At 43.2% G+C, this 27,441-nt stretch overlaps 1 protein-coding gene across 2 annotated transcripts in view; it reads right to left on the minus strand.

Moving 5' to 3' along the window:
* EMILIN2 (elastin microfibril interfacer 2) overlaps nucleotides 1–27,441 on the minus strand; it is an 84,089-nt gene that overhangs the window by 27,663 nt on the left and 28,985 nt on the right. For both annotated transcript variants that reach the window (XM_056518516.1, XM_056518518.1), the window contains one exon: nucleotides 332–504. In XM_056518516.1, the coding sequence (XP_056374491.1) occupies nucleotides 332–504 (173 nt within the window). The remainder of the gene's footprint in view (nucleotides 1–331; nucleotides 505–27,441) is intronic.

Genomic DNA, 27,441 nt, shown 5'->3' on the forward strand with positions numbered 1-27,441 from the left:
TCTATTATTGTATACTGGGCAGACTAGATGGGCCAAATGGTTCTTATCTGCCGACACATTCTATGAGTCTATAGGAGTTATCTAAATCTCATAACATAGCTGACTCTGCTGTTCCAGCGCTAAAGTGGCTACTTCGGATTTACAGGGCAATTACATTATCTAAAAAGGTGCCATCAGCAGCATGCAGTTGCCATTGATAAATAAAAAAAATCTTAGCTACAACATACAAAAATGTAGGACAGTTTCACATTTTAGTCCTGAACACTCCTTCAACTATTAGAGGAATCACATTTCCCATTGTACATTTTGAATACTTTAAAAACCTTCTCACCTTGATCTTTCTTCCCCCCACTTGGCCGAGGGGTTTGTATAGGGGTCTGTTTGGCCTTATCCGTAGGGCCTTCCTTGCAGTCTTCACCCCTAAACCCAGGGCAGCATCTCCATTCCATCTCAGTAACAACTTTGTAGGATGTTATGTACCTAGGTCGGAAGCCAATCTTATAGCTGTAAAGGGAACAAAATACAATGCAGATAAATGCTTTATACTTTATATAGCTGTTTAAAAGAACAATGTCATTTTACATTTAGAAGAGTAATAGACAGTAAAAATCTCAGAGTTATACATTTTAGCCTTGCTCCTTAAAGTTATCAAATGGTAAAAAGATAATCAAATGAACCATGAAAACTGCATGTCCCAACAGGTCCAAATGTGGGATTACCATGTCATAAATATGGGATTGTGCGCCTCGCAAATCTATTAAAAATATTTAAGCCTCCCACCACTAACACCAGACTTCAAAACATTGGCAACAAAGGAGTCACGTTATCTTATGATTTCATAACAATGTTTAGTTACCGTATATACTAGTGACCATGCACATCTTTCACCAAGAATAATCTACATCATTCATATTCCTACATACCATGCAATATGGATGAATAATGTCAGATCATATGTTTTTTGCTATGGATCAAGGGATCCCCAATTACTTCTAAATAGGGCCTGGATATCATATTGCTCTTATGAAGTGTAATTATCCATTTGGAAGGCAGAATGAGTACTCTATACAGAAGGGCAACTGAAATACTGGAAAATCTATAATACAGTATCAGGCCCAATATACTGGAAATACCCATATCTTAAATAAATGTATCACCACCACTCTGTTATTTCCTTCCTTATTCTGCTACCAATCAAAACTGACGAAAATCACTTCCTAGCATGTCATCCATCTGCTAGAATTTCCCCTCATATCCTTTTTTTCTAAACTTTCCCTCATTTAAGCAAATACTGATTTGTACATCATTGCAATAAGTGATAAGAAGTGTTTGTTTGACTTTTGAGAAACTAGGCATAGTCATTTTTTGTGCTGCAGTCAACATCTACGTTTAGGAATTATACCATACAATATGAGCCCTCAGCCAGAAGGGGATCTGAACAGAGAAGTCAGTCTTTCCTTTATGTCTCCTCTAGATTATACACATATATATATATATATATATATATATATATATATATAAAATCTGTTCTTTTCTTTGTATTCAATTTCTGCCATTTAAAAACTTAAAGGGGTACTCCGGTGGAAAACACATAATTTTTTTTTTTTTTAAATCAGCTGGTGCCAGAAAGTTAAACAGATTAGTAAATGACTTCTATTAAAAAATATTTACCCTTCCAGTACATTTTAGCAGCTGTATGCTACAGAGGAAATTATTTTCTTTTTGAATTTCCTTTTTGTCTTGTCCACAGTGCTCTCTGCTGACACCTCTGTCTGTATCAGAAACTGTCCAGAGCAGGAGAAAATCCCAATTGCAAACCTATGCTGCTCTGGACAGTTCCTGACACGGACAGAGGTGTCAGCAGAGAGTACTATGGACAAGATAAAAAAAATTCAAAAAGAAAATAATTTCCTCTGCAGCATACAGCTGCTAAAAAGTACTGGAAGGGTTAAGATTTTTGTAATAGAAGTCATTTACAAATCGGTTTAACTTTCTGTCACCAGTTGATTTAAAAAAAAAAAAAAAATGTTTTCCACCGGAGACCCTAGTGGGGCCTTCAGGCATTTGGCCCATCAGCCCTAAAGGTGGCCATACACTTCAAGACTTTTCTTGACCTCCCCATACATATGAATGTTCAGCATGTATCCTCTGTGGTGAGGGGTAAGCCGCAGCCAGACAGCTTTGGTGCTGGCTTATCTCTACAACAGCAGGAGGGTGAGGCAGTGAAAATCAAACATTTCTCTCCACTGACATCTTGGGAATCGGGAGGCCACCATAAACCATAAACTTAAGTCAAGGGAACCTTAAGGTTTAGAGATCTCAATCCTATCCAATTTGGTCATATTTATTCTACACTGCTGGGCTTACTAATATTGATATAATCTATATATATAAAACTCAAAGTGTGTGTATGTTCCAGCATCACATCCAAACAGCTAAAGATATTAACATGAAACTTGGTACACATGTTACTTATATGTCAACAACAAACATAGAATAGGTAAATTAACCCTTACCCACCCTCATTTGCGAAGGTCGGGGTTTTTGTTTAAAGTCCCATACAAGTCTATGGGAAACATATGTTACTGCATAAATTCCAAACAGTTGGAGATATTTCGATAATACTTGGTCACATGTTACTTATATGTCCACTAAAAATAAAGGATAGTAATTTAACCCTTACCTATCCCCATTTGCATTGTTCAGGGTTTTTGTTTAACCCCTTAAGGACCCATGACATACCGGTACGTCATGAGTCCGCTCCCGATCTATAACGCGGGGCCACGGCCGGGACCCGTGGCTAATAGCGCGTGGCACTGAACGCAGTGCGGCGCGCTATTAACCCTTTAGATGCGGCGTTCAAAGTTGAACGCCGCGTCTAAAGTGAAAGTGAAACCATGCTGGTTAGCTCAGGGAGCTGTTCGGGATCGCCGTGGCAAAATCGCAGCATCCCGAACAGCTGCAGGACATGAGGAGGGTCTCCTACCTTGCCTCCTGGTGTCTGATCGCCGAATGACTGCTCAGTGCCTGAGATCCAGGCATGTGCAGTCAAGCGGCAGAATCATTGATCAATGCTTTTCTATGAGAAAGCGTTGAACAATGTTAAAGATCAGTGTGTGCAGTGTTATAGGTCCCTATGGGAGCTATAACACTGCAAAAAAAAAAAAGTGAAAAAAAATAAAGGAATAAAGATCATTTAACCCCTTCCATAATAAAAGTTTGAATCACCCCCCTTTTCCCATAAAAAATAAAAACTGTGTAAATAAAAATAAAAATAAACATGGCGTATGCGCAAAAAAATTCCAAATTCCAAAATAGTGCATTTTTGGTCACTTTTTATACCATGAAAAAATGAATAAAAAGTGATCAATAAGTCCTATCAATACAAAAATGGTACCGCTAAAAACTTCAGATCACGGCGCAAAAAATTAGCCCTCATACCGCCCCATATGCGGAAAAATAAAATAGGGGTCAGAAGATGACAATTTGAAACGTATACATTTTCCTGCATGTAGTTATGATTTTTTCCAGAAGTACGACAAAATCAAACCTACCGTATATAAGTAGGATATCATTTTAATCGTATGGACCTAAAGAATAAAGATAAGGTGTCATTTGTACTGAAAAATGGACTGTGTAGAAACGGAAGCCCCCAAAATTTACAAAATGGTTTTTTTTTTTTCCAATTTTGTCTCACAATGATTTTTTTTCCGTTTCGCTGTAGATTTTTGGGTAAAATGACTGAAGTCATTACAAAGTAGAATTGGTGGCGCAAAAAAATAAGCCATCATATGGGTTTTTCGGTGAAAAATTGAAAGTTATGATTTTTTAAAGGTAATGAGGAAAAAACAAAAATGCAAAAACGGAGAAACCCCGGGTCCTTAACCCCTTAAGGACCAGGCACGTACTCATACGTCCGTGGGAATTTTGCATCCCGCCGCGCAACGGGCGGGTTGCGAAACCGGACGCCTGCTGAAATCGTTCAGCAGGCGTTCGAGGCAAAACGCCGAGGGGGGTCCTGAGACCCCCCCATGTCGGCGATCGCAGAAAATCGCATGTCAATTCAGACATGCGATTTAGTGATGATCTGACCGGTCAGTGACAGCCCAGATCATCTTGCATGGTAGGAGTGAGGTCGCAGTGCTGCAATCTCCTCCTATCCCCTGCCATTGGTCAGAACTGATTCTGACCAATGGCAGAGCAGGACAGTGGGTTGCCATGGCAACCCCCATTCTGCCCACCCCTGGATGTCGCGGGGAACATGGGGAGAAGATGGAGGTCGGTACCTGCAGGAGAAGATGCCTAGGAAAAGCTGATCGTCGCTGCAGACTGCTGGATCCCGGCTCAGGTAGGGAAGCGACGTGGGGGGGGGGGGGGGGGGGGGGAATGAAAGTGAAAGTAATTTGATCTTTACTGTGGCAACCACTAGGAAGGTCAAACTGCAACTCCCAGCATGCCCAGACAGCCAAAGGCTGTCTGGGCATGCTGGAAGTTGTAGTTTTGCAACATCTAGAGGGTCACAGTTTGGGGACCACTGTTACAGAGGTGCCCAAACTGTAGCCCTCCAGATGTTGCCAAACTACAACTCTCAGCATGCCTAGACTGCCCAGGCATGCTGGGAGTTGTAGTTCTGTAACATCTGATTTTGCAATTTTCATGAAATTTTTGAAAATTGTTGCTCTACTTTGAAGCCCTCTAATTTTTTCAAAAAGTAAAAATATGTCCATTTTATGATGCCAACATAAAGTGGACATATTGTATTTGTGAAGAAAAAAAAATGTATTGGGAATATCCATTTTCCTTACAAGTAGAGAGCTTCAAAGTTAGAAAAATTCTAAATTTTCATGACATTTTGGGATTTTTCACCAAAAAAGGATTCAAGTAACCACCAAAATAAAGTAGAATAGGTCACGAAAAAACTATCTCAGAATAAGAATATTCGGTAAAAGCGTTTTAGAGATATTAATTCTTAAAGTAACAGTGGTCAGATCCTTAAGGGGTTAAGTCCAATGCAAATCAATTGGAAATGTATGCTCCAGCATAACTTGGAAACAGCTGGAGATATTTCCATAATACTTGGTCACATTTTACTTATTCGTCCACTAAACATATATGATAGATACATTAACCCTAACCCACCCACACTTGCATTGGTCTGGGTTTTTGTTTAAAGTCCAATGCAAATCTATAGAAAAATTTATGTTCCAGCATAACTTCTGTACGGCTGGAGATATTTTAATAATACATGGTCACATGTTACTTATATGTCAAAAAATAAATAAAAAAATAAAAAATAAATTATATATATAATACTTAAATTAACCCTAACCTACCCCATGCAAGTATATAGGACTTCTGGTACCTTACTCTACAATCTCCGCTCTGTATCTCCTGGTGAATGTGTCTGTCTGGCTGGCAAGCCACAACCTCCACGCATTCCATGACTCATCTTGAAAATATACGCCCACCTTTTAAGCCACACCCCTTTAATTTTCAGTTTACAATATCTTTAACATAACAACTCAGCCCCACCTGAGGATGGGAGATGAGGATTAGAAATGAGGATTATATATGAGGACGGGATATGGGAATGGAATATGGGGTTGGGATATGGTGACAGGATATAGGGTTGGGATACAGGGAAGGGATATGAGGTCTGAATATGGGGACGGGATATGAGGTCAGGATATGAGGTCGGGAGATTTAACAAAACCTGTCCGGAGGAAAATCGCCCACAGCAACCAATTAGATTGCTTCTTTCATTTTTAACAAGGCTTCTGAAAAATGAAAGAAGCAATCTGATTGGTTGCTATGGACAGGTTTTGATAAATCTCCCCCAATGTGTGTATGTATGTTCCAGCATCACTTCCAAAGGGCTGAAGATATTAACATTAAACTTGGCACACGTTACTTATATGTCACCAACAAACATAGGATAGGTAATTTAACCCTTACCCACCCCTATTTGCGAGGGACAGGATATAGGGACTGGATATGAGGATGAGATAGGACAGGATATGAGGTCAGAATATGAGGAGGAGATTTTGGGTCAGAATATGAGGAGGGGATATGGGGTGAGGATCTAAGGATGTGATATGAGGTCAGGATATGAGGACAGGATATGAGATCAGTGTCACGATGCCGGCTGGCAGGAGGTGGATCCTCTGTGCCAGAGAGGGATTGGCGTGGACCGTGCTAGTGGACCGGTTCTAAGTCACTACTGGTTTTCACCAGAGCCCGCCGCAAAGCGGGATGGTCTTGCTGCGGCGGTAGTGACCAGGTCGTATCCACTAGCAACGGCTCAACCTCTCTGACTGCTGAAGATAGGCGCGGTACAAGGGAGTAGACAGAAGCAAGGTCGGACGTAGCAGAAGGTCGGGGCAGGCAGCAAGGATCGTAGTCAGGGGCAACGGCAGGAGGTCTGGAACACAGGCTAGGGACACACAAGGAAACGCTTTCACTGGCACAATGGCAACAAGATCCGGCGAGGGAGTGCAGGGGAAGTGAGGTATACATAGGGAGTGCACAGGTGAACACACTGATTAGAACCACTGCGCCAATCAGCGGCGCAGTGGCCCTTTAAATCGCAGAGACCCGGCGCGCGCGCCCTAGGGAGCGGGGCCGCGCGCGCCGGGACAGGACCGACGGAGAGCGAGTCAGGTACGGGAGCCGGGGTGCGCATCGCGAGCGGGCGCCACCCGCATCGCGAATCGCATCCCGGCTGGAGGCGGTATCGCAGCGCACCCGGTCAGTGGATCTGACCGGGGCGCTGCGGGAGCGAGAGTGTAGCGAGCGCTCCGGGGAGGAGCGGGAACCCGGAGCGCTCGGCGTAACAGTACCCCCCCCCCCCCCTTGGGTCTCCCCCTCTTCTTGGAGCCTGAGAACCTGAGGACCAGATTTTTATCTAGGATATTGTCCTCAGGTTCCCAGGATCTCTCTTCAGGACCACAGCCCTCCCAGTCAACCAAAAAGAAGGTTTTTCCTCTGACCTTTTTGGAGGCCAGTATCTCCTTTACGGGAAAGATGTCTGAAGAACCGGAGACAGGAGTGGGAGAGATAAGTTTAGGAGAGAAACGGTTGATGATGAGTGGTTTAAGAAGAGAAACGTGAAAGGCATTAGGAATACGAAGAGAAGGAGGGAGAAGAAGTTTATAAGAGACAGGATTAATCTGGCACAAAATTTTGAAAGGACCAAGATAGCGTGGTCCCAATTTGTAGCTGGGAACACGGAAGCGGACATATTTAGCGGAGAGCCATACCTTGTCTCCGGGAGAAAAAATGGGGGGAGCTCTTCTTTTCTTATCAGCAAACTTCTTCATGCGTGATGAAGCCTGTAAGAGAGAATTTTGGGTCTCTTTCCATATGGTGGAAAGATCACGAGATATTTCATCCACAGCGGGTACACCAGAGGGCAAGGGAGTAGGGAGGGGGGGAAGAGGGTGACGGCCGTACACCACGAAAAATGGGGATTTGGAAGAAGATTCAGAAACTCTGAAGTTATACGAGAATTCGGCCCATGGTAGAAGATCTGCCCAGTCATCCTGGCGGGAGGAAACAAAATGCCGTAAATAATCACCCAGGACCTGGTTAATTCTTTCTACTTGCCCATTGGATTGAGGATGATAAGCAGAAGAAAAGTTTAATTTAATCTTGAGTTGTTTACAGAGAGCCCTCCAGAATTTAGACACGAATTGGACGCCTCTATCCGAGACGATCTGCGTGGGCAACCCGTGAAGACGAAAAATGTGTACAAAAAATTGTTTTGCCAACTGAGGCGCAGAAGGAAGACCAGGAAGAGGGATGAAATGTGCCATCTTGGAGAATCGATCAACGACCACCCAAACAACAGTGTTGCCATGGGATGAGGGTAAGTCTGTAATAAAGTCCATACCAATCAGAGACCAAGGCTGTTCGGGAACAGGCAGAGGATGAAGAAGACCAGCGGGCTTCTGGCGAGGAGTCTTATCCCGGGCACAGACAGTGCAGACTCGCACAAAATCCACAACATCCGTCTCCAGAGTCGGCCACCAATAGAAACGAGAGATGAGTTGCACGGATTTCTTGATGCCCGCATGACCTGCGAGATGGGAGGAGTGACCCCATTTGAGGATTCCGAGGCGTTGGCGTGGGGAGACGAAGGTCTTCCCTGGAGGAGTTTGCCTGATGGAGGCTGGAGAAGTGGAGATCAGGCAGTCAGGAGGAATGATGTGTTGCGGAGAGAGCTCTACTTCCGAGGCATCCGAGGAACGAGAGAGCATCGGCCCTAATGTTCTTATCGGCAGGCCGAAAGTGAATTTCAAAATTAAATCGGGCAAAGAACAGAGACCACCTGGCCTGGCGAGGATTCAGCCGTTGGGCAGACTGGAGATAGGAGAGGTTCTTGTGATCGGTGTAAATAATAACTGGAAATCTTGATCCCTCCAGCAGATGCCTCAATTCCTCAAGTGCCAATTTAATGGCTAGTAGCTCTCGATCCCCGATGGAGTAGTTCCTCTCCGCCGGAGAGAAGGTCTTAGAAAAAAAACCACAAGTAACAGCATGCCCGGAAGAATTTTTTTGTAGAAGGACCGCTCCAGCTCCTACTGAGGAGGCATCAACCTCCAATAGGAAGGGTTTAGATGGGTCAGGTCTGGAGAGCACGGGAGCTGAAGAAAAGGCAGACTTGAGCTGTTTAAAGGCGTCTTCCGCTTGAGGAGGCCATGACTTAGGATTGGCATTCTTTTTGGTTAAAGCCACGATAGGAGCCACAATGGTGGAAAAATGTGGAATAAATTGTCTGTAATAATTGGCGAACCCCAAAAAACGTTGGATAGCACGGAGTCCGGAGGGGCGTGGCCAATCTAAGACGGCAGAGAGTTTGTCTGGATCCATTTGTAGTCCCTGGCCAGAGACCAAGTATCCTAGGAAAGGAAGAGATTGACATTCAAACAGACATTTCTCCATTTTGGCATAAAGTTGATTGTCACGAAGTCTCTGAAGAACCATGCGGACATGCTGGCGGTGTTCTTCTAGGTTGGCAGAAAAAACCAGGATATCGTCCAGATACACAACAACACAGGAATATAAGAGATCACGAAAAATTTCATTAACAAAGTCTTGGAAGACGGCAGGGGCGTTGCACAGGCCAAAGGGCATGACCAGATACTCAAAGTGTCCATCTCTAGTGTTAAATGCAGTTTTCCATTCATCCCCCTCTCTGATGCGGATGAGATTATAAGCACCTCTTAAGTCCAGTTTGGTAAAGATGTGGGCACCTTGGAGGCGATCAAAGAGTTCAGAGATGAGAGGTAGAGGGTAGCGGTTCTTTACCGTGATTTTATTAAGACCGCGGTAGTCAATGCAAGGACGTAGGGAGCCATCTTTTTTGGACACAAAGAAAAATCCGGCTCCGGCAGGAGAGGAGGATTTGCGGATAAAGCCCTTTTTTAAATTTTCCTGGATGTACTCAGACATAGCAAGAGTCTCTGGGGCAGAGAGAGGATAAATTCTGCCCCGGGGTGGAGTAGTGCCCGGGAGGAGGTCAATAGGACAGTCATAAGGCCTGTGAGGAGGTAGAGTCTCAGCTTGTTTTTTGCAAAAAACATCCGCAAAGTCCATATAGGCCTTAGGGAGACCGGTTACAGGGGGAACCACAGGGTCACGGCAAGGAGTACTGGTAACCGGTTTAAGGCAGTCCTTGAAACAAGAGGAACCCCAACTCTTGATCTCCCCTGTGGACCAATCCAGGGTTGGGGAATGGTGTTGAAGCCAGGGTAGTCCAAGGAGAATTTCGGAAGTGCAATTGGAGAGGACCAAAAACTAAATTTTTTCGTGGTGAGGTCCGATGCACATTAGGAGGGGTTCCGTGCGGTAACGCACGGCACAGTCCAATCTTTCATTGTTAACGCAATTGATGTAGAGAGGTCTGGCGAGACTGGTCACTGGGATGTTGAACCTGTTGATGAGAGAGGCCAAAATAAAGTTTCCTGCAGATCCGGAGTCCAAGAAGGCCTTAGTGGAGAAGGAGAAGGTAGAGGCAGATATCCGCACAGGCACAGTAAGACGTGGAGAAGCAGAGTTGACATCAAGGACTGTTTCACCTTTGTGCGGAGTCAGCGTACGTTTTTCCAGGCGGGGAGGACGGATAGGACAATCCTTCAGGAAGTGTTCGGTACCGGCACAGTACAGGCAGAGATTCTCCATGCGGCGTCGTGTCCTCTCTTGAGGTGTCAGGCGAGACCGGTCAACTTGCATAGCCTCCACGGCGGAAGGCACAGGAACGGATTGCAGAGGACCAGAGGAGAGAGGAGCCGGGGAGAAAAAACGCCTCGTGCGAACAAAGTCCATATCCTGGCGGAGCTCCTGACGCCTTTCGGAAAAATGCATGTCAATGCGAGTGGCTAGATGAATGAGTTCATGTAGGTTAGCAGGAATTTCTCGTGCGGCCAGAACATCTTTAATGTTGCTGGATAGGCCTTTTTTAAAGGTCGCGCAGAGGGCCTCATTATTCCAGGAAAGTTCTGAAGCAAGAGTACGGAATTGCACGGCGTACTCGCCAACGGAAGAATTACCCTGGACCAGGTTCAGCAGGGCAGTCTCAGCAGAAGAGGCTCGGGCAGGTTCCTCAAAGACACTTCGAATTTCCGAGAAGAAGGAGTGTACAGAGGCAGTGACGGGGTCATTGCGGTCCCAGAGCGGTGTGGCCCATGACAGAGCTTTTCCAGACAGAAGGCTGACTACGAAAGCCACCTTAGACCTTTCAGTAGGAAACTGGTCCGACATCATCTCCAAGTGCAGGGAACATTGTGAAAGAAAGCCACGGCAAAACTTAGAGTCCCCATCAAATTTATCCGGCAAGGATAGTCGTAGGCCTGAGGCGGCCACTCGCTGCGGAGGAGGTGCAGGAGCTGGCGGAGGAGATGATTGCTGAAGCTGTGGTAGTAGCTGCTGTAGCATCACGGTCAGTTGAGACAGCTGGTGGCCTTGTTGCGCTATCTGTTGTGACTGCTGGGCGACCACCGTGGTGAGGTCGGCTACAACTGGCAGAGGAACTTCAGCGGGATCCATGGCCGGATCTACTGTCACGATGCCGGCTGGCAGGAGGTGGATCCTCTGTGCCAGAGAGGGATTGGCGTGGACCGTGCTAGTGGACCGGTTCTAAGTCACTACTGGTTTTCACCAGAGCCCGCCGCAAAGCGGGATGGTCTTGCTGCGGCGGTAGTGACCAGGTCGTATCCACTAGCAACGGCTCAACCTCTCTGACTGCTGAAGATAGGCGCGGTACAAGGGAGTAGACAGAAGCAAGGTCGGACGTAGCAGAAGGTCGGGGCAGGCAGCAAGGATCGTAGTCAGGGGCAACGGCAGGAGGTCTGGAACACAGGCTAGGGATACACAAGGAAACGCTTTCACTGGCACAATGGCAACAAGATCCGGCGAGGGAGTGCAGGGGAAGTGAGGTATACATAGGGAGTGCACAGGTGAACACACTGATTAGAACCACTGCGCCAATCAGCGGCGCAGTGGCCCTTTAAATCGCAGAGACCCGGCGCGCGCGCGCCCTAGGGAGCGGGGCCGCGCGCGCCGGGACAGGACCGACGGAGAGCGAGTCAGGTACGGGAGCCGGGGTGCGCATCGCGAGCGGGCGCCACCCGCATCGCGAATCGCATCCCGGCTGGAGGCGGTATCGCAGCGCACCCGGTCAGTGGATCTGACCGGGGCGCTGCGGGAGCGAGAGTGTAGCGAGCGCTCGGCGTAACAATCAGTATATGAGGAGGTGATTTGGGTTCAGGATATGAGGAGGGGATATGGGGTGAGGATTGAAGTACGGGATATGAAAAGCTTCCTCCTTCGTTGATTTTCCTCCCCCACAAGGATTAGGTAGGAAAAACCACACAGCGCCGGGTACTCAGCTAGTGTTTAATAAAATAGATGTATTAGTGACTTTTTTAAGCTTGATGGGGGAAGATTAATCAAAACCTTTCCAGAGGAAATGTTGCATAGTTGCCCATGGCAACCAATCAAATTGCTTCTTTCATTTTTAACAAGGCCTCTGCAAAATGAAAGAAGCCATCTGATTGGTTGCTCTGGGTAACTTTTCCTTTGGAATAGTTAGCTGAAGTATTGAAGTTTTGAACAGGCATACAATGAGATGAGAAGAAATACGTTTGACTGCCAGCACAGGAAAAGAATATCTAAAGATCTACTGAAGTTTGCAGTAAGGGCAAAACAAATTACATGTAGTGACTGATCAGGGGACGCTTTGATGTTATCTGGCAGATAGTCAATGGAAGTATTGTTGTACTTTCCTATATGTAGACATATATCTTTATATCTAATTAAGTGTTGTCTACCTTTATTTAACAAATAACCCTGACCATCATAGTGCGTTTAGGTAATGAAGTGTTTCAGCGGATCAAAAGAGAAAAATATTTTTCATGCTTTCCTGCAGTTGAAATATCCTCGGGCTATAACTTTAAGAAGGGGTTATTAGTGGAAGACGTCCCCTGTTATAACCGCTTGATCTTCTCAATCCTTTGTCATTTCATACTCGACTGTTCAATTAACAAAGTGACCAAAAAGTCATCACAAAGGTTCAACAAATCTATTACTTACCTCAGGGTGGTCAGATATTCCCATATGAGAGCAGCTTAGGAGTCTACCAGAGACATTTCCAAATGGATATTATATTAAACATGAGATTGTATAGGACAACTAAGATAATTGTGGCATTAGAAATATATTTTCTACCCACTAAAGGCTGTTCCCACCACAGGAGACATTAAAGAAGTATTTTACCTTAGCTACTTCAACACGTACAAAAGAAAGTTAACTATCTACTCTTAGCATAGGTCATGTACGGGTGGAATAAAGTGGCAGTATGAAAGTGACTCTACATCCTAATAAATATGCCAATGTACAGGGAACAGCAGGTATCCCAGCAGTGTGACTGGACATTTGTCAAAGTAAACAACCCCTTTAAATCTCAATATGAGATTGGTGGGGGTTCCATTGGTGGGGGATCCACCTGCCGATCAGTTAATTGAAGTTGCTGCAGAACTTGTGGAAGCACTGTGGCCTTTCCCATTCAACATGGCTTTTAGTCTGCCATGTACAAATCTGACTGAGAATTGTCAGACACCTACTGACTGATCATAATCTAATGGATAGAGCCAGCTTTAATATGAAAAAATAAATAAAAAATAAATACTTGCCATTGCTTAAATTTACTTAGACTCTTGGCAGATTATGAATTTTGCTCAGGCTTGTGGCACTGCCTTCCCCCTAAAGTATTGACTGGCACAGTAGCTTTTGGACACTGCAGATGCAAAACTGTTTATTTAGTGTCTCAACAAAGTTCAAGGTTAGCATGTAATGGAAATACTGGACTAGATGGGTCAGTGAATAAGCAAGGTTTCCCCAAAGGTGAAACTACAGAATGAAACCAAAATGGGGCAACCAGGCCAGGTAATATTCCAGAGTAGGAGGAATCCCGATTTCATGTAATACTGACATTTTAATGTTTGCCCCTCAATACTTCATTGTATTATATGCTTTCAGCGATATTAAAAGGGATCTACCAACATTGTGGTATAGAGCAAAAGATGCTGAGCAAATGGATATATATCTTTGTGGGAAAAGATTTGTAACTTATTGATTGAAATCCCGGATCTTTCCATGCTCGGGAGTCCAGTGGGTGGTCCTTTCATTAAGTGATATCGGACTCCTATGTCCAGAATGATCAAGGAATTCAATCAATAAAAGACAAGTTATACTGAATTTTTTCCCACTAGGATATATATCAATCTGCTCATTCTGCCCTATAACATAATGCGAAAAGATTTCATAGCATTTTTATAGTGACAAGTTCCCTTCAGACAACACACATGGTGCCCCCTGAATGTTTGCAATAAATTTAAATATAGTGTCTGCACTACTTTTTACATTCTCCATGATACAAAACAGCAGCAGGCATTTATAGAGCGAATTGCTCCCAGTGGAAATCAAAGCGCTTTTAAGGTATAAAAAACAAGGGAAGAAAGTGAGTTATTTGTAAGATTGGGAGAAAAGAGGAGTTTTAAGTCTGTTTTCAAAAGTCTCTAACGATGGGGCCTCGCTGATTGAAAGGGATATTGAGTTCCAGAATGTGGAAGCCCCATGACAGAAAACATTGGAGCCTAATTTTGTGCGCACTCTGGGTACTGAAATAAGAGATAAATGTGCAGTACCAAAAGGGGGTGAGCTGGGATATCGGGTGATAATAGCTCTTTCAGGTAACAGGGTCGCTGGTCCTTTAGAGCTTTAAATGATATCAAGCCTATCTTAAAGTAGATTCCCATTTAAAGGAGTAGTCCAGTATTGAAAAACGTATCACTTATCCTAAGGATAGGGGATAAGTTTCAGATCGTGGGGGGTCTGACCGCTGGGACCCCCCGCAATCTCCCATACGGGTCCCAGCCAGATAGCATGTGTCGACCACCACACGAAGCAGCGGCTGACATGCCCCCTCAATACAGGACTATGGCAGAGCCAGAGATTGCCGAAGGCAGCGCTCCGGCTCTGCCATAGAAATGTATTCATGTGGTGGTCGACATGCCCCCTTCCCGCGGACTGCCGGGCCCTGTATGGGAGATCGCGGGGGTCCCAGCGGTCGGACCCCGCGCGATCTGAAACTTAGGATAGGGGATAGGTTTTTCAATACTGGAATACTCGTTTAATAAGAAGCAAAAGGAGAGATAGTAGAATAGGCGTAATATGGTATGAGCGGGGTTCATTTGCTAATAGTCTGGCTGCTGTATTCTGAGCCATCTGTAGTCGGCAAAGATCTTTCCTGGGAGGTCAACATACAGTGCACTGCAGTAATCCAGAGGAGCCGTCACAAATGCATGGATAAGGGTGGCAATATCCTCTAATAGGATTAGGTGCTTTATCCTGGCTATATTCCTCAGATATAGGGAAGGCAGATTTTGTCACAGCAGAAATCTGATGTTTAAGTGATGAACTGCTGTCGAGGAGCACTCTGACATCATGAGCTGAGTAGCTCTGGACATTTGAGTTCTGCTCCAGTCTGGTTTTCATTTCCTACAATCAATAAGGTTATCCTTTGTCTTGATCAATAGCTCTCTGTTTTATGGGGATTTCCCTATAACCTGCTAGCTTCCATCTACTAAGCAACTTGATAAGAGAGGAGGCAAAGCCAGGCCTGGCTGTTTCCTTTGGTCATGATGGCAAATAAAGCTAAGAGACTATACCCCCTACAATAGTCACAAGTCATAAATATTGCAGTTATGCATGTTCTTACTAGTCCATAGTGCTAATAGTTATCAATATGTTTTAGATCTGCTCTTTGTTGTCCCCATGTTTATTTTAATACTGGACATGCATTAAAACACCCAACAGGCCCCATAAAGAAATACTAAAACATGTCTTAACAAACGTAGATAAGAGGATTTCATCACAAGTTTTATAAACTCCAAAGTATCCTGTCATGGAAATGTAGCCGTATCATACCAGGCTTCCTATGTAATGCCTAACATCTGGGATATATTTGTAGTCTTAGTCTATAGCATTTGGAAAAATATATCCCAATTAATCAGAACTAGCAACCAGATCTGCACCGGAATCCTCTTTTTACTTGGCGGGTTCACCGAATATGACCATCTAAGAGCCTTTGGAACACGAAATGTAAGATGACCCCAGAGTCTGGAAAAGAAATGAAAACTTGAAAAGAGAATGGTGTAAAATACTGTAGGTCACAATTCTACACAGGACCTTTTGGTGGTAGAAGAAACTTGGGTGATCACCGAATTATTCATTCGTGCTTAGGAAACAATATCTAGGATTTCCAGGAGGAAAGCTTTAATGTAGAGTTTGCTGCTAATACTAGGAAGCTGAATTCAGTCCTAGAGATGTTTATTATTCTATGTGTCTCCTAACAAAAAAATAAAAAAAATAAATATAGTCACGTAGTTGCCATTAAGCATACAAATCTATGGTGCCACTTTTTTCTACTTTGAACATTGTTCACTTGTAGCTTTAAAGGTTCTTGCTCTGTTCTAAGTCTGTCTCTTTAAGTGTATTACAATGCATATGTATTTTCTATGTATTTATATATTGTCTTTATATATATATATATATATATATATATATATATATATATATATATATATATTATATATATATATATATATATATATATATATATATATATATATATATATATATATTGTCTGCATGCACTGAAAATTCCCTAAAAGAATATTCTGTCTGTAAGAGCTTGGTAATATGTCACATGTCCAAACCCTTTAGTCAATTAGGGCTAAGGTCTTTCCAGATCCACCACAATTCCCAAGGATGGGGGGGGGGGGGATCCTAAGGCACATGTCCAGTTAGCCTCTGGCCTCTAGTCAGAGAGTAAGTCTCCTGCAGCTCTCTCACTTTTAGAGTGAGTCGGACTCCAGCTTCAATATTTCGGCATCATAGCTGCAATCTGCCTATCATGTCCCGCTACGAGTCTTAGGGCTTGTTCACACAACCGCCTGCTCCCGTCAAAAAATGCCCGTTATGCAACCCGTTTGATAATTTTGCAAACGGGTTGTAAAGGGCTGTAAACGGATCCCATTGGATCCTTGAAAAGTGTATACTTGAAAAAGTTTCAAGTATACACTGTATATAAAGATTGTCTGTACCCCTTTTGTCTTAGACCTGATGAAGCAAGGGACCCCTTGCGAAACGCGTCGTCTGAATAAAGCTTTTTAAAACTTTCAATTGCTCCCGCACCTTCCTCTTTCTCCAACCCTTACCTGGGTCGGGAGTTGGAACATCCACACATCTGGAGGCGCCCCAGAGAAGCATCACCATCTTCACCAGGACTGGACAAGCACCTTGCCGAGGTTATCCAGCATCCACACCACTAAGGTAAGGGTTGCGCCACTCCTGCCATGTGACACTACAACCCTCATCATACACAAATTTACTTCTGGGTCACAAGCTTGACATTTGCCAGCCAGTTATCCACTTCACCCCTGCCTACCAAAAATGTACAATGATTGCCCTATGCAGAGTGCACCATATGTAACAGTCCAAGAAAGTGACTGAAATTCTATTTCTTCTGTGTAACTAGAAGGAGCTTCTATGTTTTCACAGTTGTACACTCCTCAGTGTACTGTGAAATCCATAGATGTGCTTTCTAGATGTTGGAAATGTTTATGCATAGTTTACACACCATGGAATATTCAATGCTTATATAACTTTGATCACTGTCCTTTGAGCAATCATTATATTTTCACAGCTGCATGTGACATAAACCTTCAAATAGGAAAGCAACTATTTGTCTATGACATGTATGTTTCCAATCCTAGTATGCATTTTACTTTCAATGTACGCTAAAATACAAGATCATTTTGAAAATTTTGGGCAGCAAAGGTTAGAAGAAGGACATTACAGAATAGCTTCACTATCAAATATAATGGTATGTTGCACAATGCCTGCCCCTGATAGAAATATTAAAGGGGATTTTTTTTTAAATCAACTGGTGCCAGAAATGTAAACAGATTTGTAAATTACTTCTATTTAAAAATCTTAATCCTTACAGTACTTATCAGCTACTGTATGCTCCACAGGAAGTTCTTTTCTTTTTGAATTTCCTTTCTGTCTGACCACAGAGCTCTCTGATGACACCTCTGTCCGTTTTAGGAACTGTCCATAGTAGGAGCAAATCCCCATAACAAACCTATCCTTCTCTGGACAGCTCCTAAAATCGACAGAGGTGTCAGCAGAGAGCACTTTTTGATAAAAAATAAATAAATAAAAAAAAGTTTTCCAGTGGAGTACCCATTTAAATTTTCTTCACTGAGCTTCACGTGAGCTCTTTGCTACTGTAGCAGAATGCCGGCGCCACTCTTTCAGGTATAGTGGGAGGGAGGGAGTGGCGACTGCGTTCTGCTACAATAAGAGAGAGCTCACATGACGGCAGTGAAGAAAATTAATTACTGTTCTTGTAGAACTCAAAAGTGTGGTAAACTATACTTTCTCTGCAAAAAATAAAATAAATAAATTTGCTGAACATATTGGGGGAAATTAATCAAAACCTGGCCAGAGGAAATTTTGCTGAGTTGCCCATAGCAACCAATCAGATTGCTTCTTTCTTTTTTCACTGGCCTTTTCAAAAATGAAAGAAGCAATGTGATTGGCTGCTATAGGCATCTCAGCAACTTTTCCTCTGGACAGGTTTTGATAAATCTCCCCATTGACTTTTAGAGTACGTTGCCACAAGCAGAGGGATTCTAGGGTACTGTGTCAGATCATTAACAAAATGACTAGTTAAAACATGGTAAAGGAAGCCTGTGGGCCTAGTCACAATGGGGGAGATTTATCAAAACCTGTCCAGAAGAAAAGTTGCCCAGTTGCCCATAGCAACCAATCAACTTTTTTTCTTACTTTCTTAACAAGGCTTTTAATTTATCAAAAATGCTAAAAAAGATTTTTGTGTTTAGTGATGTATAAATTATATTTGTTAGATCACTAGTATCATTGGTCTACACTGGCCTCTGCAGGGCCCAGCCAGTCCAGTGCGACCAATCACCCTAGGCGGCACTTGCACACCACAAGGTGATAATAGTTATAAACTATGTGGTTTATAACTATTATCACCTTGTGGTGTGCAAGTGCCGCCTAGGGTGATTGGTCGCACTGGACTGGCTGGGCCCTGCAGAGGCCAGTGTAGACCAATGATACTAGTGATCTAACAAATATAATTTATACATCACTAAACACAAAAATCTTTTTTAGCATTTTTGATAAATTAAAAGCTAAGTTTTATATAAGCACATCCCTGGCACATAGTATTTGCCCTATATATTTGTGATTATGCTGGATGAATAAGTTACATATTGGGGAAGACGTGGACCCCGTTGACCAACAACTACGTCTCTTTATACAATTTCTTAACAAGGCCTCTGCAAAATGAAAGAAGCGATCTGATTGGTTGCTATGGACAACTGGGTAACTTTTCCTCTGCACAGGTTTTGATAAATCTCCCCCAATGTCTTTAGAGAACAGAAATGCAATAAGCAGGAATACAGTAGACTAAAACAAGCACATGATGTGCCCGTGTCTATACAACTATAAAAACAATCAGATTATTATGAATGGCTCTGGCCCTGTGGAGACTGCTGGACTTCTACAGTGATTTCAAATAGACAGATTTACAGTAATAGGAATATAATATTCTGAAGACCCTTATTTACTGTTCCACAAGCAGCATTATGTTGGATGTGATGTGTCAGAATATGTAATGGATCGAGGCTGTTATTCACTGCCTTCCCATGTTACTTCCTTTGTGTGTCATCTGTTCCAAAAATCAACTTGACACTCCTGTTACAGTATAGTTAAGGAATGCGCATATAGCAGCTTTTATATTTCTATCAGCTATACCCACCCACAGAGGAACTGCTACAGATCACTTTACATAATCTAAGAGTGCTTTATTTCAATATACTTGAGTAGAGTGTCCAGTTCTTTAGTAGCATATCCAAAATAAGGAACCAAGCGCTACTTGTACAGTCATGTCTAATACGAAGAGTCCAAATCCCTTTAAAGGAGCCAAAGAGGTGAGATGACACTGCAACTTTTATTTTATAGAAAACATTAAGGGGAAAGGTAAAGTTTATTATATATGGTTTCTAGGATGAACAACAACAAAAAAACATTCAAATACAAAGATAACATTATGTCAACATGACCCTTGCTTCGCATCTCAACATGTTTCTCCTTCATGGGGTAAAATTACTTTTAAGATCACAGATGTTACTTTATGACATCAATATATTAGGAAATTGCCAATTTCCACTCTTGTATACTGTATATTAATGTACATTACATTTGATATCCTCATATGAAGTTGTAAACAGTAATAACTGTACGTTATTTATCCCATCAGCATGTTACACCCTATCCTGTGGATGCTTAAATTGGGAATACCTCTTTATCTCTTCCTTTTACATTTCTCTTACGCCCTCAGTATCCTATCCATTTGTTAGTTTTTCCAGGTCTTATCCCAATAAGGCTTCGTGCTGCAGTTTCCAGTACAACATGATGTAGGATGTCCCACTAAAAGTAAAGCAATCCATCATCAGATTTGTGGCACACATTTTAATTCCTAAGCTATGACAATATTGAAACAAATGAATGAACCACAACAAATAAACAAATGCGGGAAAGAGCCGTAGTGGTAAACATTCACTCTTGTGTAAATTTAATGGGGTACTCCGGTGGAATTTTTTTTTTTTTTTTTTAAATCAACTGGTGCCAGAAAGTTAAACAGATTTGTAAATTACTTCTATTTAAAAATCTTAATCCTTCCAGCACTGATCAGCTCCTGTATGCTATGTTTAATTTATTTTGTGTCTGACCACAGTGCTCTCTGCTGACACCTCTGTCCATGTCAAGAACTGTCCAGAGCAGGATATGTTTGCTATGGGGATTTGCTCCTACTTTGAACAGTTCCTAAAACGCACAGAGGTGTCAGCAGAGAGCACTATGGTCAGAGAGAAAAGAAATTAAAAAACAAAAGAACTTCCTCTGTAGTATACAGCAGCTGATAAGTACTGGAAAGATTAGGATTTTTAAATAGAAGTAATTTACAGATATACAGAAATGTGTGCAGCTCACAAACCACAATCCGAGGATATAATTGGTTATATGCCGAAACCCCAAAGGCCGGAATTAAGAAAAATAATATACAAAAAGCATATATATTTGCTTTCAATCCCTACTGAAGAAAGGGTCGTGCGTTACCTGCAATAGAACCCTGAAACGCGTCTAGGACATTTTTACATTATCGCACTCATATACAAAGTGTGAATCTGGCACCAGTACCTGGAAAAGACTGAGACCGGCAAAACTCCAGCTTTGAATCCGTTCCGGACTTTCTCTATGCTTGCCACGATCTGAGCCGAAAACCTGCTGTGAGAGATCCATCTGCTCACCCGCCCAGGACTCCATTCACTACATCAAGAGGGACGCCATACCATCCAGCGGTACCCGCTTTGTAACAACAGCGCGGAGGTCAGGGGAGACGCTCTGCCAAGCGCACCCACAAAAGGTCTCCACTCTGCCAGCAGACACACCTTCTACCAACGCCTCCGCACGTGGTATATATAGAGGACATCGCACGCAGAGTCCCACAGGAGCGGGTGAGCTATACCACCAGCAGTACTATCTGTTTGAGCTCAACTAAGTAACTATATTAACCAGCTACAAGTTACAATAGTAATGATACATTATTTGCTACAATATCTTTTGCAAAGACTGTAACATCGCTCAGCAAAGGACTTATGATAATTTTCACAGACCTTCAATAATCTTTCAGACCGGAATTTTTAATTAGACCTCACATACATAATAAGGTCACCAGAGTGCTGGACATTATTTTACATTATTTTTTCACCATTTAGATTTTTCTATATAGGGGGTGTGTCACCACTAGGGCCCAGTGGTTTTCTTCATCCTTTAATACAGGATATATTTTGTGCCAGAGGATATATAGTGCAATATACTATTTTATTTATACAATTTTATATATTGAATAAAAACTGTTAACTAAAGCATCCTATGATATTTATTTATTTAAACATCATTATGTACCTTTTGGGGTAGAATCCTTGAGGATTGGTTATACACTTTGTATATAATTTACAGATATGTTTAACTTGCTGTCACCAGTTGATTTAAAAAAAAATAAAAAATCCACCGGAGTACCCCTTTAAATATTTCCCAACAAAAGGCCCCATGGAGTCCCAGGCTAGGAAATGGCTGCACAAGTTACCAACTCCCTTTCTCATGTGGTTCAATTAAAGATCAAACATCTCAACTGAACCAGGACTATGCCCAGCTGAGAATCTCTACTTCCCTTCTTAAAGGGGTACTCTGGTGAAAAACTGTTTTCTTTTAAATCAACTGGTGCCAGAAAGTTAAACAGATTTGTAAATTAATTCTATTCAAAAATCTTAATCCTTCCTGTACTTATTAGCTGCTGAATACTACAGAGAAAATTCTTTTCTTTTTGGAATTCTCTCTGATGACATCACGAGCACAGTGCTCTTTGCTGACATCATTATAATAATAATAACTCTTTATTTATTGTTGTCCTTAGTGGGATTTGAACCCAAGGCCCCAGCACTGCAAGGCAGCAGCAGCGCTAACCACTGAGCCACCATGCTGTCCATAGCATACATCTGCTATGCACTGTTGCTAAAATGGACAGAGATGTCAGCAGAGAGCACTGTGCTCGTGATGTCATCAGTGTTCCAAAAAGAAAGGAATTTCCTCTGTAGCATTCAGCAGCTAATAAGTACTGGAAGGATTAAGATTTTTTTAATAGAAGTAATTTACAAATATGTATAACTTTCTGGCACCAGTTGATTTAAAAGAAAAAAGGTTTTCACCGGAGTACCCCTTTAAAACATATAGTAGAAAAGATTTCTAAGCATTTTTTGTAACCACAGACTAATAGGTTTCAATGTTTCACTGTACGTTAAAAGTTACAGAGTACCTGTAATTTCAGGTGACTTTTTAGGATGCACTGTTCTGTGTGTGTTTTTATGAGGAGTAGCACTAATTCTAGACATTATATAACTTGTATATGTTTTTTTCAGCAGATTTCTGCTCTATAGGCTTTAGCTTTAATTTGCAGTTCTCCCAGAGCTGGTGGGCAGAGCTACCCCTTCACTCCTCCATTAACTTGTATTTATTGTCTTGCAAACACAGAACCAAGCTGCGCTGACTTGGAATACGGTCTCACAGGAGAGGGTGGAGACGGAAGAAGCTTGATAACAGGAGAAAGAAGCATTTTTTGTCTAATAAGATATGTGGTGGCCCAGTACAGGAGTTGCTTAGCTGAGTTGCAGTAAGGTCAAGTCATGTCAGAGTGTGTCTGGAGTCCAGAAGCGGCCTAAAGTCTACCATGCAGTCAGGGATCCTAAAGTCCACTACCCCCCGGGTCCAAGTCAAAACCTGGTAAGCTACAAACGGGGTATAGTCAGTCTCAGTCAAGTCAGTCCAAGTCAATTTGTCTCAAGTCAGCGTGGCTCTGCAGCAAATTGTCCCAGTTCACCATAAGTCCCAGCAAGCCCTGTGGTGTCAGAAGTCACTGGTCACCTCTGTGGGCCTAGCCAAGCTGTATAGACTGTTACATCTGTAAAGTAAAGCTGCAGTTGTTTCCCAACCCTGGGTCAGAGCAATTATTTGCCCCCGTGCCTAGCCCAGGATCCAGCGCCTCACCTTCGGGTTGTGAAGCAGTTAAACCACGCCCTGGCATCACGAACACAAGGGGTTAATGCCATCTGCCCCTAGGGTAATTCCATCTGCCCTCATCACACCCTCACCACAACTTTTGGCGTTCTACGAACAGGATACTTATGCCTAAAGTACCCCCCAGTCTCAACTGTGTCCAGCATTGCAGAGTAAAACACACAAGCATGTTGAATCCGAGGTGCTTGTGAAATAGAGGGGGAGGTGAAGAAAAGAAATTCACCATTGTGAACTGTTTAGAATCTGTACTTGAAAGAGTTAACCTGAAACCGGAAGTCCCCTGGGTGCCCCCAGCAGTCAAACCAGAGCCACTGCAGTACTTCAGCAGTCATCTTAAAGGGGAAGGCACCCTGTTCTTCTTAAAGTGACAGCATACTCAAAAAGCAATGGGATGTCTGAACCCAGCACCATCTCCAGCGCTTGTGTCTAGTGTCCTGCCTTCAGCAAGCATCAACAATCCTGGTGTTCCAATGTCCACACTGGTATTCATGGGGAATCCTGTCCTTCCTACCTACAATGGAAACCCCTTCACCCTGAGGGATTTCAAAGAGAGGATCCAGAGTTTGTTTTTCTTTTACTCTTTTTTTTCCTAACCAACGGGTGCAACTGCTAACAGGACAACTCCAGGGACCGGCACTAGAGGAAGTCCACACCTGGACAGCATCTGAGAAGGCGACGGTGGATCAGATCTTTGAAGGACTGTACCAGGTATTTGAGTCACATTCTCCAGAGGTAAGTCTCCGGCTGTATGAAAGGAGACAAAAGCCAATTGAGACCTTGAGAGCGTATGCTGTAGCCCTACAGAATGCCCTAGAGACTGTCCAAAAATGAGATGGTATAACTCCCAAACAGGGCAACAAGGTTTTAATGGACAGATTCATTGATGGAGCCCACAACAAGTGGGACAAGGCCCAAGGACAAACCCTAACATTTCATTCCCTGATTTTAAAAGGCTGGCTATCCAACTGATTGAGTCCGGGAACGAGTTAGAGGAAGTTTGTACTCCCCTTGCACCTGTTCAACAGTCACTAGGGCGGTAGCCAGACCTATACCATCACTGTCCCCTTTCCCTGCCCCAGTGCAACCCACTCTGCCAATCACTGCAGCCTTAGATCTACAGAGCGTTAAGTAGGACATTGAGCAATTGACCAAGGCTGTTAAGGAGCCACCCGGCCTGCTCAACCTGACCATGAACCTCCTCTGCCTAGGAAACCTGCCCCTGTTCCTGCTCTTCGCAATCCCAATTACCGTAATTCTCCAGCTAATATATATTCTGTGACTCAGAGACCTTTCTGCACCTACAGTAACAAGCAAGGCCGTTGGAAAATGCAGTGCTGGGATTTAAACGGATTCACCCTGAGGTAGAGGACCAGTCCTCAGGAAAACAGTCATCAGGTCCAACCCCGATTGACCTAAATCAGGACTCTCACTTTATGTAGCCTCCTGCCCCTGAGTAAAAGTTATTGTAGAAGGTGTACCTCTAGAGGCGTTGATACAGGGTCACAAGTGTCTACCATATCTAGACGTGTTTTCTATCAACATTGGGATGCTAGTTTATTATGTGAGCCTGATAATGCTTATTTCAGGGTAGTTGCAAGTAATGGGCAACCAGTCCCCAGACATGGATACTGGGAGCCAATTATACAGTTGGGAAAGCATGTACTTACTGGACAGGGAGTGATTGTAACTAATGTGACAGATAAGGGGTCTGCTGTGTTTATATTGGGGATGAACATTATGAAAAATTGTTTCACTGAGATATTAGATGCTTCGTATGCCTCTATTCCCCATATGTCCCCTTCAGACCAGTGGGCTGTGCAGCACCACTTTGGCAACAAGCAAGTTGAAATCTGCAGAGTATGAGTTCAAGACATCAGGTTGGTGACCTTACAACCCAACACGGAGACCATCATCTGGTGGTGTGCTCATCCTGGAGTCAAGAATAGGGCTATCAGGCCCTGCTGGAACCTAAGCAGTTAGAAGATCATCCTCTTGTCCGAGCTACAAGAAGTCTTGTCACTGTCACCAACGGGAGAGTCCCAGTGCGGTTAGTGAACTTGTCTGATTCTGCTACTGTCTTACCTAAATACACTCCAGTAGCTCAGCTGTACCTCTTGGAGCCAAAGGACATGGTGACAGAACATCTGTGGCCCAACAGCGTGCAGCTCAAGTTTCAGTGCAAAGTTGCCAAAAAGTATCACAAAGCTTTCAGTAAACTTCGGGAAGACTTCAATGATCCAGCACCGTATCCTCACAGGTGACAGCCCGCCTATCAAGGAAAGGCACCGCCCAGTCGCGCCAGGCATGTACCAGACTGTCAAGAAGATGCCGACTGACATAAAAGAGGCGGATGTAATACAAGAAAGCAAGAGTCCCTGGGTGGCACCACTTGTCCTGGTAAAAAAGAAAGACTGAACCATCCACTTCTGTGTCGACTACAGGAAGCTGAACAATGTCACACATAAGGACGCTTAGGATCAAGGAGTTGCGTACACCCCTCGGGTCTGCTGCTTACTTCTCCACACTGGATTTGACCAGCAGATACTGGCAAGTGCCCATGGCCATGGAGGATCAGGAGAAGATCGCCTTCGTGACACCCACAGGGTTGTTCGAGTTTAAAAGTATGCAGTTTGGGCTATGTAATGCCCCTGCTACGTTCCAGCGTCTGATGGAAAGGTGCTTGGGTCATTTGAATTTCCAAAGTGTCTTGTTGTATCTGGACTATGTCATCATGTATTCTAAGTCTTATCAGCAACACCTCAGTTATCTGTCAGACATCTTTCATGTCTTTATCAAGCATGGGTTGAAGAGCAAACCATCGAAATGTCACTTGCTCAAACCTCAAGTCCATTACTTGGGACATGTTGTCAACGCAGAGGGAGTCCAACCAAACCCTGAAAAGGTGGATGCTGTCAAGTAACATAGTAACATAGTTCATAAGGTTGAAAAAAGACCAGATTCCATCAAGTTCAACCTATAACCCTAACGAGTCCCTACTGAGTTGATCCAGGGGAAGGGAAAAATCCCTCATACTTGAGGTAAAAATTCCTTCCAGACTCCAAATACGGCAATCAGAATAGATCTCTGGATCAACCTTCCCTATAGATCTAGAATCCATAACCTGTAATGCTATTATTCTCCAAAAATGCATCCAGACCCCTTTTAAATTATTTTACCAAGTTAACCATGACCACCTCCTCAGGGAGAGAATTCCACAGTCTCACTGCTCTTACAGTATAGATTGTTTGTGCTGGTGTAGAAACCTTCTTTCCTCTAAACATAGAGGATGCCCCCTTGTTATAGATACAGTCCTGTGTATAAATAGATCATGGGAGAGATCTCAGTACTGCCCCCTGATATATTTATACATAGTTATTAGGTTTCCCCTAAGCCTTCTTTTTTCTTAACTAAATAACCCTAATTCTGATAATCTTTCTGGGTACCGTAGTCCTTCCATTCCCCGTATTACTCTGGTTGCCCATCTTTGAACCCTCTCCAGCTCCACTATATCTTTCTTGTACACTGATGCCCAGTACTGTATACAGTATTCTATGTGTGGTCTGAATAGTGATTTGTACAGCGGTAGAATTATTTCCTTGTCGTGGGCATCTATGCCCCTATTGATGCCCCATGATTTTATTTCCCTTGGCAGCAGCTGCCCGACACTGGTCACTACAGCTAAATTTACTGTTAACCAAGACTCCCAAGTCCTTTTTCACGTCAGTCGTCCCAAGTGTGCTCCCATTTAATACATAATCCCAGCCTGGATTTTTCTTCCCCATGTACATTACTTTACATTTATCAGTGCTGAACCTCATCTGCCACTTCTCAGCCCAAACCTCCAACCTATCCAGATCCATTTGAAATAGTGCGCTGTCCTCTATAGTGTTCACTGCTTTACAGAGTTTAGTATCATCTGCAAAGATTGCTACTTTACTATTCAACCCCTCTACAAGGTCATTAATGAATATATTAAATAGGACAGGACCCAAGACGGACCCCTGTGGTACCCCACTAGTAACAGTCACCCAATCAGAATAAGTACCATGAATAACCACCCTCTGTTTCCTATCACTGAGCCAGTTACCCACTTGCACACATTTTCCCCCAGTCCAAGCACCGTAACAAATGCTTTGGAAAAATCCAGATATACAA

Source organism: Hyla sarda, chromosome 5 (assembly GCF_029499605.1).
Source record: "Hyla sarda isolate aHylSar1 chromosome 5, aHylSar1.hap1, whole genome shotgun sequence".
Lineage (NCBI taxonomy): Eukaryota > Metazoa > Chordata > Amphibia > Anura > Hylidae > Hyla > Hyla sarda.